The sequence below is a fragment of the Plutella xylostella genome, chromosome 12, assembly GCF_932276165.1.
Source record: "Plutella xylostella chromosome 12, ilPluXylo3.1, whole genome shotgun sequence".
Taxonomy (NCBI): Eukaryota; Metazoa; Arthropoda; class Insecta; order Lepidoptera; family Plutellidae; genus Plutella; species Plutella xylostella.
Genome location: NC_063992.1, coordinates 6,628,197 through 6,641,432, shown reverse-complemented (window position 1 = coordinate 6,641,432; position 13,236 = coordinate 6,628,197). Strand labels below are relative to the sequence as shown.

The 13,236-nt window shown below is 39.3% G+C and overlaps 3 protein-coding genes across 4 annotated transcripts in view; 2 read left to right on the top strand and 1 right to left on the bottom strand.

Annotated features, from left to right (window-relative positions):
- Positions 1-1,702, bottom strand: part of LOC105383292 — a 77,016-nt gene extending 75,314 nt beyond the window's left edge. The window contains exon 1 of one of the 2 annotated variants that reach the window (XM_038119438.2): positions 1,335-1,702. In XM_038119438.2, the coding sequence (XP_037975366.2) occupies positions 1,335-1,409 (75 nt within the window). In that variant the 5' untranslated portion in view covers positions 1,410-1,702. The remainder of the gene's footprint in view (positions 1-1,334) is intronic. The other variant, XM_038119437.2, reaches the window with a different exon arrangement.
- Positions 1,703-3,305: 1,603 nt separating this feature from the next.
- Positions 3,306-6,087, top strand: LOC105383263 (WW domain-containing oxidoreductase). Its single transcript, XM_011553295.3, has 7 exons — positions 3,306-3,494; positions 3,594-3,831; positions 4,108-4,376; positions 4,690-4,869; positions 4,958-5,072; positions 5,242-5,382; positions 5,609-6,087. The coding sequence occupies exons 1-7, from the start codon at positions 3,400-3,402 to the stop codon at positions 5,834-5,836; spliced, it is 1,266 nt and encodes a 421-aa protein (XP_011551597.2). The 5' UTR covers positions 3,306-3,399; the 3' UTR covers positions 5,837-6,087.
- Positions 6,088-6,380: 293 nt separating this feature from the next.
- On the top strand, positions 6,381-12,409 carry LOC105383262. The gene is made up of 6 exons (XM_011553294.3): positions 6,381-6,709; positions 7,051-7,259; positions 7,509-7,626; positions 10,473-10,643; positions 11,015-11,193; positions 12,302-12,409. Exons 1-6 carry the CDS (start codon positions 6,628-6,630, stop codon positions 12,407-12,409), a joined length of 867 nt encoding a protein of 288 aa, XP_011551596.3. The 5' UTR covers positions 6,381-6,627.
- The last annotated feature ends 827 nt before the right edge of the window (positions 12,410-13,236 follow it).

Below are 13,236 nucleotides of genomic sequence, written 5' to 3'. Positions count from 1 at the left end.
ACTCATCTTTATTGGACATAGGTCCCAAAACGCCCATTGTCATTTATATGTTTTTTGTGTTTGTTTACCCAGCCTTCTTTCTGTATAGGGCCTTACTTGTTACTGTACTTATTGTAATGAAAATATGTATTAACTGCTGGTAATGTTGTTCACTGTCACCCTGTTTGTTTGGATTGTGACTTACAGAGTCCACATAGATTGCTTACATAGAGAATCGGGTTTACTGTATCTACCCATACCGGTAACTTGATTATGCAAAAGCGCTCACAGAGAGTTACCAAAAACATTAAACTATCACCCTCGCATAAACAGCAGGTTACTGGTACAAGTAGATACAGGTACCCAGTATCTCTATGTAAGCACCCTTATACATGATTTTAATAAGCCCCATAAAATGCACCGCCTTTTACTTCATAAAGTGAGTTCTACGCAAACTAAAAATGAATAAAATAGAGCATTGTCAAATTCTGCTGATTCATTGTCTTTTTCCAAGTACATTCAGATCATGTGTATTATGATCATTTTAAGAGACATGTAAAACTTATAACACCCCTATTTGGTCTACATAAAAAATAACCTGCTTTATTTTACTGCACTTTATCCCCCTTATTCATAGAAAAGTTACAATACGTTTTAACTAATAAACTGTTTTGTCCCTCTCTGTCAAGAAACAAATTGTTCTTTGTCGGAGAGGGACAAAACAGTTTATTAGTTAAAACGTATTGTAACTTCTCTATGAATAAGGGGGTATGTCTCCATGTACTTTTTATTGGCTGTTTCCTCCCATAAATATATTTAAGATACAATGAAGTCTACCATGTTTCATATAACCAGATTCTAGCAACTGCAATGATCCTAAACCATTTTCAAACAAATCACAAATATGTATGGGGTTTTACCACCAAACATTTAAATCAAGTTGGGTGTCTGACATGATAATTTACGCCAGATGCTGGTGTTTGACAGCACTATCCCATTCCACGGGGAATGTAATAAGGGTTCTGTCAGATGTCTTTCCCCGTGGAATGAGAGATAAACACCTGTTTATCAGTTGTTTAGATATTGTGGTAAGAGCAAGAATGTTTGATCTTTACTAACATTAAATACAAGGTTATTAAAATGTAATGTACCCAGCTACCCAGTGTTAACCTTGTACATAAATTAAAGTATGAATGAATTTTGAGTGTAGCTTTCAACTTACTTGTTTTCATTAAATTATGAAGATTTGTGGGTTGGTGAATGGTCTGGCAAATTTTCGGTTAAGTACATAAATAAAAGTTTTATCAGTAAATAGCCTAAACAATTGTTATATTCATGAACACAATGGCACTTACCACATTATTATAGTTGAAGGGGGCAGTTGTAGCTGGCTCGAAGTATTCCCTCTCTCTATTCAATTTATCTCCCATCTTTGTGTTCTAACACTAACTTTTAACAGTCAATAATACTCCCACAAAAGCGTTCATTATCCCAGACATTTCATTACTTGAATACACAGCTAATCTTAACTAACAGCACCAAAATCTTCATGATGGGCACCTCACATGATAACAAAAATGTCTTAAACTTATTACACAACAAGGAACATGCACTATAATATAATTATTTTATTAAATTGGACATGAATAAGGGAAATCTTAGAGAAACACTTTTCGATATTTTCACTAATTCCATTTCATGTCACAAAAACGTCAAATCAAATTTCAACAAACAAATGTCATTATTTTAACGGTAGCCATATTGAAGTTGGAAATTCGTTCATTCATTTTATTTATTCGTTCATTCTCTTTAACTTTATGATGAGTAAGTTATTATTACGAGCTTAGAGCTTTTGGCTTAAGAGGTACCCCCACCGGGTTCTACCTTTTTTGGCCTAAGATTTATTTGCCTAATCTCGTATTGCATAGTAACGTTTGGTCAAAATCTCGTTTCGCCGAAAATCGTATGGCATAAATCTCTTTTAGTAAAAAGTTATGTCGCATAATCTTGTTTAGCCTAATAATGGTAAAGCCAAATCTTGAATAGCCTAATAATGCTATGGCATAGGTTATATAATTAATCATATTCGTTTGGCTTTAACTTTGATGGAGCGTCTCCCTACATAGCGCAAACTGGTGCCTTGTATTTGTGGCCGCTATGTGGGAAACGCTGCGCTCCGCTTTGCTTTTGTCGATAATGTGCACCTAACACGCTCCTCCTCGCTTTGCTCGTCGTCGCACCTATCTTTAGGTTTCGATCCCATGGGGTTTAATGGCGTTTGTAATAATTATAATGGTCATTCACTTTCGATATTTTGATCATTTAATATCGTGATTTTCGGGATGTAGGAGAAAAATACCACAATTTGTACATTTAAAACATACTTATTATAGTATTTGTAAAGATAATATTAGGAGAAACAAGATTATACCAATACGAACAATTAGAGCAACCGAGACTTAGGTGTTTCAAGTTTGTGCCAAAAGAGTTTTAGACGAAACGAGTCTTATGCCACATAAGTCTTGACGAAGTGATGATTCTACCAAAAAAGTTTAGACCTTACGAGGTATGCGAAACGAGTTTAGGGCAATAAAGATTAGGCCAGATGAGGGGAACCGACCCCCACCCACATGCTTACAGTGTGGCAATAAAGCACAAAGTAAATACTTGCTATGTGGTTAGGTACATACTAATACATGGAAACCCCGTAAGGTACCTAACTATATATTCAATTGTGCTGCTAAAATTTCCCTTGCTTTTCTTTACCATTGCTGTACCGGGCAAAAAGGCCATACAACTGCACAATGCTAAATGTACGTGCTCCATGTGTGCTGCCGTCCCATGTCGTGTACAATGTGCAAGGACTTTGTATAAGTATAGAACAAAGTCCTTGGTCGTGTGTTGGTTTTGGTCAAAAGATACGGATAAGGAGCCAATCGGAGGCGTCCATAAATTGATACGGCGCTTGATACAATACGGTGATCGGATATGGTGATAGGATCGGGCAAAGGATACATGTCTGGACCCGATGTTCCTTTTAAGCCGCGTACACACCGGGCCAACGAACGCCAACGAACGCCAACGGTTATCCCAACGATGGATATTAACATACATAATACAGGGCAGATTGCAGAAACGAAGGCCAACGAAAAACGTTCGTTGGCGTTCGTTGGCCCGGTGTGTACGCGGCTTTAAACAACACTTCTATAAACTGATGTTCTCAGAATAATAAATCCCATGCACAGCAAACTGACAGAACGTTTCTTCACAGACTACAATTATACTAGTTTTGTTCTGACAGATGATCAATATCAACATGTCAATGTCATCAATATCATTTCCTTCAACTTGATTAAACAAATTCAAACAACACAAAAGTTATAAATTAAAATTTATTTGCAGAAGCAGTGAAATTGTGAAATGCATAACATTGCTATTGAATCGGATAGTGAAGATGAAACCCCTTCGGGTTGGGAGGAAAAATCTACTCAAGATGGGAACGTGTATTTTGTAAAGTGAGATCCATTATTTTATTTTAGTATTTTATGGACAAAGCTGATGTTATGAATGATCTGTGTAACATTATCTCACCGACATAATGTGTATTTTTCCAGTTCTTACACTAAGGAAACTCAATGGACACATCCACGAACTGGGCGTAAAAAAGTTATACCAAAAGATCTCCCGTTTGGTTGGTCTAAAACTGCCGATGATGAAGGAAAGACGGTATTTGTTCAGCATGAGACAGGAAATAAGACGTATACAGATCCCCGGCTCGCATTTGCGAAGGACGAGAAGCAGCATGTCCATGATTTCCGGCAAAGATTTGATGGTTCCTCTACTGCCTTTGATGTAAATATTTTATTTTGTGATAAGCCCATTAACAAGTCATGGTTCAAATGTGGTACTCTTTTTGTTACAGGCAGTCTATAAGTGGACCTCTTGATTGGTTTCATGCTGTTCACTCTGTCTCATATATTTTTTATTTATTTATTTAATAGCCATTTACCTATTTCACGTTAAAAATGTATAATATTATTTTTAATTAACTTGTTATGTTAAAGCAAACAAACTCATGGTTTATCAATAGCCATATAATCATCATTATTATTATTATTTCTGTTTCAGGTACTGCATGGCATTGATTTGTCAGGAAAATATGCTTTAATCACTGGTAGTAATGCCGGGATTGGATATGAAACTGCCAAGTCACTAGCTCGACATGGATGCAGAATCTTATTTGCTAATAGAAATCTTGAAGCCACACAGGCAGCTATCAAAAGCATTGTACAAGAAACAAATGCCTGTGAAGATAATCTAAAATCAATATTCTTAGATTTAGCTTCTTTACGAAGTGTAAAGAAATGTGCATTGGCTGTAAAAGCACTTTTTTCTGAGTAAGTTAGTTTGGTAAAAGCTAAACATGATTTGTGTGTTGTGTGCAACTTGTTGATGACTTGTTTACATTTTTTATGGATTTGCTGCCAACATCTCAACAGAGAAGCGAAATCCTTTAGGTATTCTGTTTGTTTAATTGTACAATGGAAGACACTTTGTAACTTTATTTTTTTCATTTGTTTGTAATGAAACTAATATTATGTAGCAGACAGTGTTACTTTGAGTGTCTTCCTGTTGTTGTAATTCAATGAAATAATTTACTGGCCCTTGTAGTTTGCTAAACATTTTACTAATTTATTTATTCTTTTCCAGCTACTTGGATATTTTGATCCTGAATGCAGGAGTATTTGGACTGCCATACACCGAGACGGAAGACAGGCTTGAAACCACATTCCAAGTTAATCATTTAAGCCACATGTACCTGGCTCTACTTTTAGAACCTTTATTAAGAAAAGGTTCAAGAGTTGTATTTGTATCATCAGAATCCCATAGGTAATTATTAGGTACAATATTTACAAAATTAATGTTGAAAAGTGGTTGTAGTTGTGTGTGGTTATTAAATTGAAATTGTTGTTTTCAGGTTTGCTGATTTGAAAAATGTGTTCATAAATCAAGACATCTCAATGAGCAAAGATCAATACAGTTCTATGATGGCATACAATAATTCTAAACTCTACAATGTGATCACAGCTTTGGTAGGTTTGCTGTCTGTTTGTTAAATCTAAATTAGGATAAAATACCTTTGGCCAGAATGGCACGAGAAGTGGGCAAACATTTTTTTTTTTGTATCATTGACCTTTGATAGGAGAAAGTAATTAATTGCGAAAATGATATCAAAACATTAATTGCGTTTAATTTCCTCAGATTCTCAGTGAAGAATGGAAAAGAAAGGGTGTCTGTGTTAACTCACTACATCCTGGAAACATGGTGTATACAAACCTGAGCAAATCGTGGTGGCTGTTCCGATTAGCCTTTCTACTTGTGCGCCCGTTTACTAAATCTTTGGTAAGTAATGTTATGTTTATTCATTTAAGAACTGTCTATGAAAAGCGTAGACCCTTCGAGGGAGTACAATCGCAGCGCAAGGTAGCATTGCGATGCGTCAAAGCGTTGCATAAATATGGTATCCTCTAACCATATTAATAATTATTTTGATATACCTGTCCATATTCGCTACAACAGTATCAATAAACTACAATCAATTTAATTCCCGAAATATTTATGTCTCCAGCAACAAGCGGCAAGTACGACTGTGTATGTGGCGACGGCGTCAGAGCTGGAGGGCGTGACCGGTCTCTACTTCAACAACTGTTTCTACTGCGAGGAGTCCCAGTTGGCCAAAGACCAGGACATAGCGAGGGGAGTGTTCTCCATATCCCTGAGGATGATAGAGGAAGCGGTCGGGCCAGACCGCATCACTAAATATCTGTCACTGTATCCAAGTAATCGGCAATCTTGATTTAGGTTGTTGTTTAATGAACCGTTCTTGCCCGTGCTTGAGATTTTAAACTTGAATCAATTTCAACAATGTAATTACCAATACAATGTAACATTGTTCTTTGTGCCTATAAATAATTTTATATACCCAATACCCATTGGGGAAACACTGTAAATAAGAAAGCAAATGATTAAATAAGAATACTGTAACAAATGATAAGTTGTTAGCTTCAAAATATTCAGATAGGTGAATATAATATATAAACAAGTTAAGGATGATTTTTATTCATGAAATATTTTATAAGGTACTTAGGCATCGTACCTAGGAATAGGTAATTATTCATCTTTATATAAAGTATTATTATTATACAGCAGCGATGACAGAATACAAAATGTATAGATAATAGATATAAAATTGAACTTTGTAGATAGGTATGTTTATATGTTTATGTAATTAAAATGAAGTACTTCAACAAACACCGACTGCCGAACAGAGATTTGTCTTGTCGATAAGATACCGAATATATTATCTGATGGGCCTAATGAACAAAACAAAATCCTCGTACCACAGTCGCGCCTGAAAATCGTATTAATAGGTTTGCCCTTACCACCACCTATGAAATTAATAAAAGTTACTTAAGTACTTATTTTAATTGAACATCAGTCGAATCTGAATCACTTTATGGGGTGGTGGTACGGCTTCTGCGATCAGTAGGTAGTTACAGCGATCCGTATATTGTTTACTCGTTAAAATATAAAGCGATTTCGTGAAATAAAAGTGCATTTACGTTGGAAGTGCCATACACAGCGAACATGAAGCTAGTGCTGGCTATCTTGGCTGTTGCACTGGCAGGTGCCACTGCGCAAATTGGTCTCCTGAAAAATACTCTTAGAGGTACCTACAGTGGTGCTTTTATTACCTACCCTTTTTACCTTCCACGTTTATTGTTTCTGGCTTTTTAGCTTTCAGACTTAGACAAGTGACCCAAAATTTTCAAAGCTTCTTATATTATCGTTATTCAATGGTTTACACATTCAAGAGAGTATCTAACTTCTTAATCAGAGGGATGTAGGTTTAGTCATTTGGGCAACAGAAATTACTACAGAGCAAGAAAAAGCTTTAAGCATTTCTTTTCACTTTCCGCCCTTGTATGCTTTTACTGTGTTTTTCATTTGTGATGTATTTATACTATGTTTTACAATAAAGTGTTTATAAATATTTTTTGCCATGTCCAGTAAAATGGGGCCTCCCTCTCATCCATTCTGACTTCCTGTACGAGATCCCTCGGCACGAGTTGCTGATCATATCGGAGGGGTGGGTGCGGGTGGCGCGGTCCAGCGACGCGCTTCTGCCGACACTCAAGATGTACTGCATGAAGCAGGACTACACCTTCTGCACTATGTATGATGCTGTGACGGGCGATGTATCTGGACTGCAGATTGCTGTAAGTACCTTTGCTAAGTAGGTATGCCTACCTGACTTTGGCTGCTTGGTCAAGCGGAGAGAGGCAGTGAGGCAGTGCATAGGTACTAAAGAGTAGTGCAGATTTTATGTGTGTGGTCGGATTTTTAACTCCTTCACCGTAAAACTGCCTCGCTCTATTCCACACCCAATCAAAAGAATGGGTAACTTAATACCTACCTAATAGTTACCTATAAAAGTGCACTATCAGAAACCTAAATTCGCCTTTCAGATTCCAGTAGCAGATTACAAGAACTACCCCGTGGACCTGAGCACCATCGGGTTCCGCAAGTGGGCGGCGCCCGATAACAAAGAGTACTGGATCAGCGAGCAGTACTTCGTAGACCCAGGTCAGTACTACTTGTTATAAGAATAGTCAAACAACGCTAACTTTGCAATTTTAACCTTAATCGCATACCTACTTACCTACCTCTCTCTCTCAGCCTTCCGTAGTCCACTGTTGGACATAAGCCTCTCCTAACGATCGCCACCCCAAACGGTCACCCGCCATCTGCATCCAGCGGCTTCCCGCTACCTTCCGCAGATCATCAGACCAACGGGTTGGGGGGCGACCGACACGCCGTTTGCCGACACGGGGTCTCCACTCCAGAACCTTTCTACTCCAGCGGTCGTCGGCTCTGCGGGCTACGTGGCCAGCCCATTGCCATTTCAGCGTGCTAATCCTTTTGGCTATGTCGGTAACTTTAGTTCTCCTGCGGATTTCTTCATTACGAATCCTATCTCGCAGGGACACGCCTAACATAGCCCTTTCCATAGCACGCTGAGCAACTCTGAGCTTGTGGATAAGCCCTTTGGTGAAGCACCACGTCTCGGCTCCGTAAGTCATCACTGGCAACACGCACTGATTGAAAACTTTTGTTTTCAGACACTGAGGTATGTTTTCAGTGAAGATGTGTCGTAATTTCCCGAACGCTGCCCATCCGAGTTGGATTCTACGAGCTACCTCTTTATCGAAGTTGGATTTACCTAATCGGATCACTTGTCCTAGGTAGGGATACTGATCAACAACTTCGATGGTGACACCTCCTACAGTTACGGGCGATGATGAAACATGTTCGTTCGACATGACCTTTGTCTTGTCCATGTTCATTTTCAGCCCAACTTGTTTAGAGGCATCATTGAGGTCTGTGAGCATTTCGCCCAACTCCTCCAGCGTTTCCGCCATAATAACTATGTCATCAGCAAATCGTAGATGAGAGATATATTCGCCATTGACGTTAATGCCCAGTCTTTTCCACTCTACAAGCTTAAAAACATCTTCCAGTGCACAGGTGAACAGTTTCGGAGAAATAACATCTCCCTGTCTCACGCCCCTTTGCAACTGGATCGGTTTTGTGCTATGTTCGTGTAATCGAACTGACATTGTGGCAGCATTGTACATACATCTCAACACCTCGATATAGCGATAGTCTATATGGCACCGCTGAAGGGATTGAAGCATCGCCCAGAGCTCAATAGAATCAAAGGCTTTCTCATAGTCCACAAACGCTAGACATAAAGGTAGATTATACTCCTCGGTCTTCTGTATAACCTGCCGAAGCGTGTGTATGTGATCTATGGTACTATAGCCTTTTCGGAACCCGGCTTGTTCGGGTGGCTGGAAGTCGTCGAGTCTTTGCTCGAGACGATTCGTAATAACTCTCGAAAACAGCTTGTACACATGGCTCAGAAGTGCAATGGGTCTATAATTCTTCAATAGGGCTTTGTTGCCTTTCTTGAAGAACAAAGTCACTACACTTCTGCTCCATGCCTCCGGGCTTGTGCCTTCGAGTATGACGGAATTAAACAGCCTCCGAAGTGCTATTAAAATCGGTCTACCGCCGGCTTTCAGAAGTTCTGTCGTTATTCCATCATCTCCCGGAGCTTTGTTGTTTTTTAGCTGTTTGAGAGCTATACTAATCTCGTCTAGACTGACGTCCGGAATATCTTCGGTATAGTGTCGGGTGAGTGGCGCTCGGCTGTCGTGAGCACCGCTGGTAATAGGGTTTTGTGTTGTGGTGTATAACTGTCCGTAGAATCTCTCAATTTCTCCCAGAATTTCGGGCACTGATGAAACGGTGTTGCCAGTGTCGGTCTTCAGTTGGGTCAACAGAGTCTGCCGAACAGTTCGATCTCTAGCAAAGACTTTGGAGCCCTTGTTTTGCTCTATTGCGTCTTGAATGCGCTTGCAATTGTAGCGTCTCATATCGCAACGTCTTGCTTTGGCGATCTGTCTGTTTAGACGTCTGTATTCGACCATATCAACTGAAGACTGCAACCTCATTTCTCTCCGTTCTCTTATGAGACTCAGAGTCCCATCTGAGAGTTTTTGAGGTCCTCGGTTGGTTCGGGACGAAAAATATTTCGATCCTACCTCTCGGACAGTTTCCACAAACCTATTGTTTAAATCGTCAACTGTAACGCAATTCTCTAAACATATCAGGCGGTCGCAAAGCTCAGACTGAAAGCTTTCGGGATCCTGGATTTGAGCAGGAGTAGGACGGAGCGTGGACTTCATTAGACGGGAGCGTTCTATTTTGCAGTTTATATTCAAAGTGCCTCTTACGAGTCGGTGATCGCTGCCGGTCTTAACCCTACTGATCACTGAGACATCATTGGACCTACCTATATAAACCTAAACCTACCTACATATAAGTAGGTAGGTAGGGATGTGTAGGTCCCACCTAGTTACCTACGTGTGTAGGGACAGACCCAGAAGTTGTTTATAGACTTATCTAAGGTAGGGTAGGTTATGCAATCATGCGATACCGAGAACAAGTACAATGTCCAAGAAGTATCATCTTCATCTTCGATTAGCAATCTTATAATTAATCTGAATAGTAAATACCTACATCGATAACTAATGAGGTAGGTTGATAATCTACCTAATAATTTATTATTTATAAGTAATTAAAGTTATTTATCTGAACACCTATCAAATTTTTCATCCTACATCATATCAGCTTGTTGACATATACCGCACCCAAGAGCGCTAAAACACTCGGCCTTCCTCATCAAGCCGCTACCGGCTACTAAATTCGTCGATCCAGTGGGCCGGAGGGCGGTACACACGGGCGTACTCTCACCCACTTACTCCACTCGAGAACCCATTTACCCTACTTGTCTCGGTTCTTCATATACGTATTTCAGCTAGCAGCTTTTAATGTCACAACTTACCGTAAATTCCTTATTCTAGAACCTTCCAAGGCCGGCCTCACGGAGCGCAGGGCGATACGCGCCGACGCGACCCTGGAGCAGGGCGGGGTGTGGGTGCCTGACGTGCAAGGAAACCCCATGAAGATCGGAGACAAGGAGGCCGATATGGAAGGAACTAACTTTGATAAGCAGGCGTGCACGGTGTCTATGGGTACGTGGATTGTTTGCTAGCAGATTGTATACATTATGCGGTAGGTACTAAGTAAGGTTTTTGCACCGTTCGGGTAGTGCAAAAATAACGCGTTTCTGCGGTCAGTGGTGCACTCCCGCTAGGTAGCTACTCTTCCGCGATCGGTGAAAAAAATATACTATACTATAGGTATTCTAGTGAGAAATGTAGTTACCTACTTACGAAACTAGTAAATAAAAAATATTCAGTATTATATACCACATCCTATCCACTTTTATTATCTTTACAGAAAATCCAACATTTGCGTAAAGGAATCTAGTCAAGACTCAAGAACTACCCATATGTACTTATTTCTTAGAACCTAGAAATAGATAAATTATTATTACCCCTAGGCCAGCACTACTACTACAACATGACGTCCCAGTCGGACTGCTCGCAGCTGTACCCGTGGTTCGGCCTCTACAACGAGGGCGCGCTGGTCGGCACCGGCTTCAAGATCTTCGGCACCTTGCCTGAAGTGCCGGCGGGGCGGCGGGTGTGGTTCGAGGATTCTAATCGGCTGGCTATTCAGGTATGTAACGTTTTAGATGAAGACGGCATAAAATTTGTAGGATTACGCATTTACAGGGTGGTATTTTATAAGTAGGTATCTACTTCTCGTCGGTGGGTAGCCATAATTCGGAGAAATGAACTTTGAATTGAATTACGATTTTTGAGTTGGTTCTATTATAAAAGCTGCTGTATGTCGGGTTCATTGACCTGGCCACGACATCACTCATAAAGTTCCGCAGCCTTATTATGTACCTACGAGTCCTTCGTCAAGTCGCGCGCCTTTGACTCGCGCGCCGCGCGCGAGTTGCCCCTACCGTATTTACCTATTTTTTTTGTCGTCAACTCGCTCGACTGTGAAAATATGTAGAGTCAGCCACAAAAGTTATAATTTATTATGCTATTTATGCTTAAGGTAACTACTTAAAATGTATAGGGTATTTTATAGGACTTTACCTTAAAATAAAACACAATATCCTTTCGGAGATGTATAATTTAAGATATAATATTCTAATAATAATCAACAACAAAAAATTGGCTTATTAATTATCAACACTGTAATTAATGTAACTGCTTCGCATTAGGAGTAACACTAAAACGACGTCACTAAAACAATGATGACGTTTTAACCCTTTAAACCGGTTTTTGCAACAAAAACTTGAAGGACATAGTAACTATGACAGGTAAAATTTGCGCACGGGATGAGAGAGATAGCAATCTTGGGTATCATGCGTCATAGGTCACATGGTCACATCCCCTTTTGCCTCATTCCGCACTTCCAACATAGGCTTTATTGTCCCGAAATCAAAGCATCTACTTTAATGGCGACTGTCTAGTCGGTACTTTCTTATGCTAATCAGCCAGGGGACAATATTTAACTATATTTTTTAGTTTCAATTCGTTTGCATCTGACCGTACTTTACATGTACTTTACATGGGCACGCGAGTTGATGATATAAAAAAACAGTAGATGCCAACTCGCGCGGCGCGCGACTCTAAGGCGCGCGACTTGACGAAGGACTCGTACCTACATCAGCTATGTTAGGTATCTGTTGCAACAAAGCTCTGACATGCACCTTATATTAGGTACTTCAAGACCATTATAAATGTTATTTTGTGTTTGCTTCCAGCTGATCGTGCCCGACGGCCCCGAGTGTTTGTATGACCTGACGGACTCCCCCGGAGCCTTCACCCTGCACATCTACTACGAAGACCATCCCTACACCTTCTTTTGCTGATATTAGTAACATCTATTACAACTACTCTAACGAAATATCGTTATGTTGGGTGCGAGTTTTTACACCGTTAGAGTAGTGGCGAAATTCACTGCACTGCATTTAAATAGCTCGATCGGTTTAGGAAAACCTACACTAGATCCTCTGTACATAAGTGACATCGTTTCCTGACCATTACTGTAAAACGTAAGAATTATCTATAAATAAAAGTCATGTTGAATTTAAACAATATGAAACCTTTATTTACATTGACAAGAGTTAGGTAAAACACATCTAGATTAAAAGGGTATAACAAAATATTTCAATAACTTTTAAGGATAACCGACAAAACACAACTAGAATAAATATGTACAAAACATACAACAAAAGCCTAAATAAGGATGGGAAGAGTGTATTAATGTATATAAATTCTTCGTATATTTTTCCATTCGCTGCCTCCGAATGATCTTACATTATAATTTATAATAGGTACAATACAATAATACATTATACTACACCTAAAAAAAATAAGTGTGCAAGACCGAGTCAAGCTTCTAGGGTCAGTATGAGCAATGGTAAAACGGTTGTAATTTTAAATACTTACTTTTCTGTCTGTACTGACCCTGAAGCAAAAGTATCTAATTTACCAATAAATACATTGACATAGGTTCGTAATTACAAATTAAATTGTGTATACTTAGTAACTTACTTCTCGCTACATAATTATCTTATCATAGGAAAACAACGGCTAGCCTCTAGCGTCTCTAACTTTGCCACTGTAGCACTATAAAATCTTGTAATTTCCAAGTTGAACTATAACAATGTGCAAGCTGTATAACTATTTAAAAATA

Coding starts and splice junctions, on each gene's coding strand:
- LOC105383263 (XM_011553295.3), top strand. CDS start 3,400: ATGCATAACATTGCTATTGAATCGGATAGTGAAGATGAAACCCCTTCG. Junction 5,073..5,241: donor ACAATGTGATCACAGCTTTG/GTAGGTTTGCTG, acceptor TAATTTCCTCAG/ATTCTCAGTGAAGAATGGAA. Junction 5,383..5,608: donor GCCCGTTTACTAAATCTTTG/GTAAGTAATGTT, acceptor TTATGTCTCCAG/CAACAAGCGGCAAGTACGAC.
- LOC105383262 (XM_011553294.3), top strand. CDS start 6,628: ATGAAGCTAGTGCTGGCTATCTTGGCTGTTGCACTGGCAGGTGCCACT. Junction 6,710..7,050: donor CCTGAAAAATACTCTTAGAG/GTACCTACAGTG, acceptor TGCCATGTCCAG/TAAAATGGGGCCTCCCTCTC. Junction 7,260..7,508: donor TATCTGGACTGCAGATTGCT/GTAAGTACCTTT, acceptor TTCGCCTTTCAG/ATTCCAGTAGCAGATTACAA.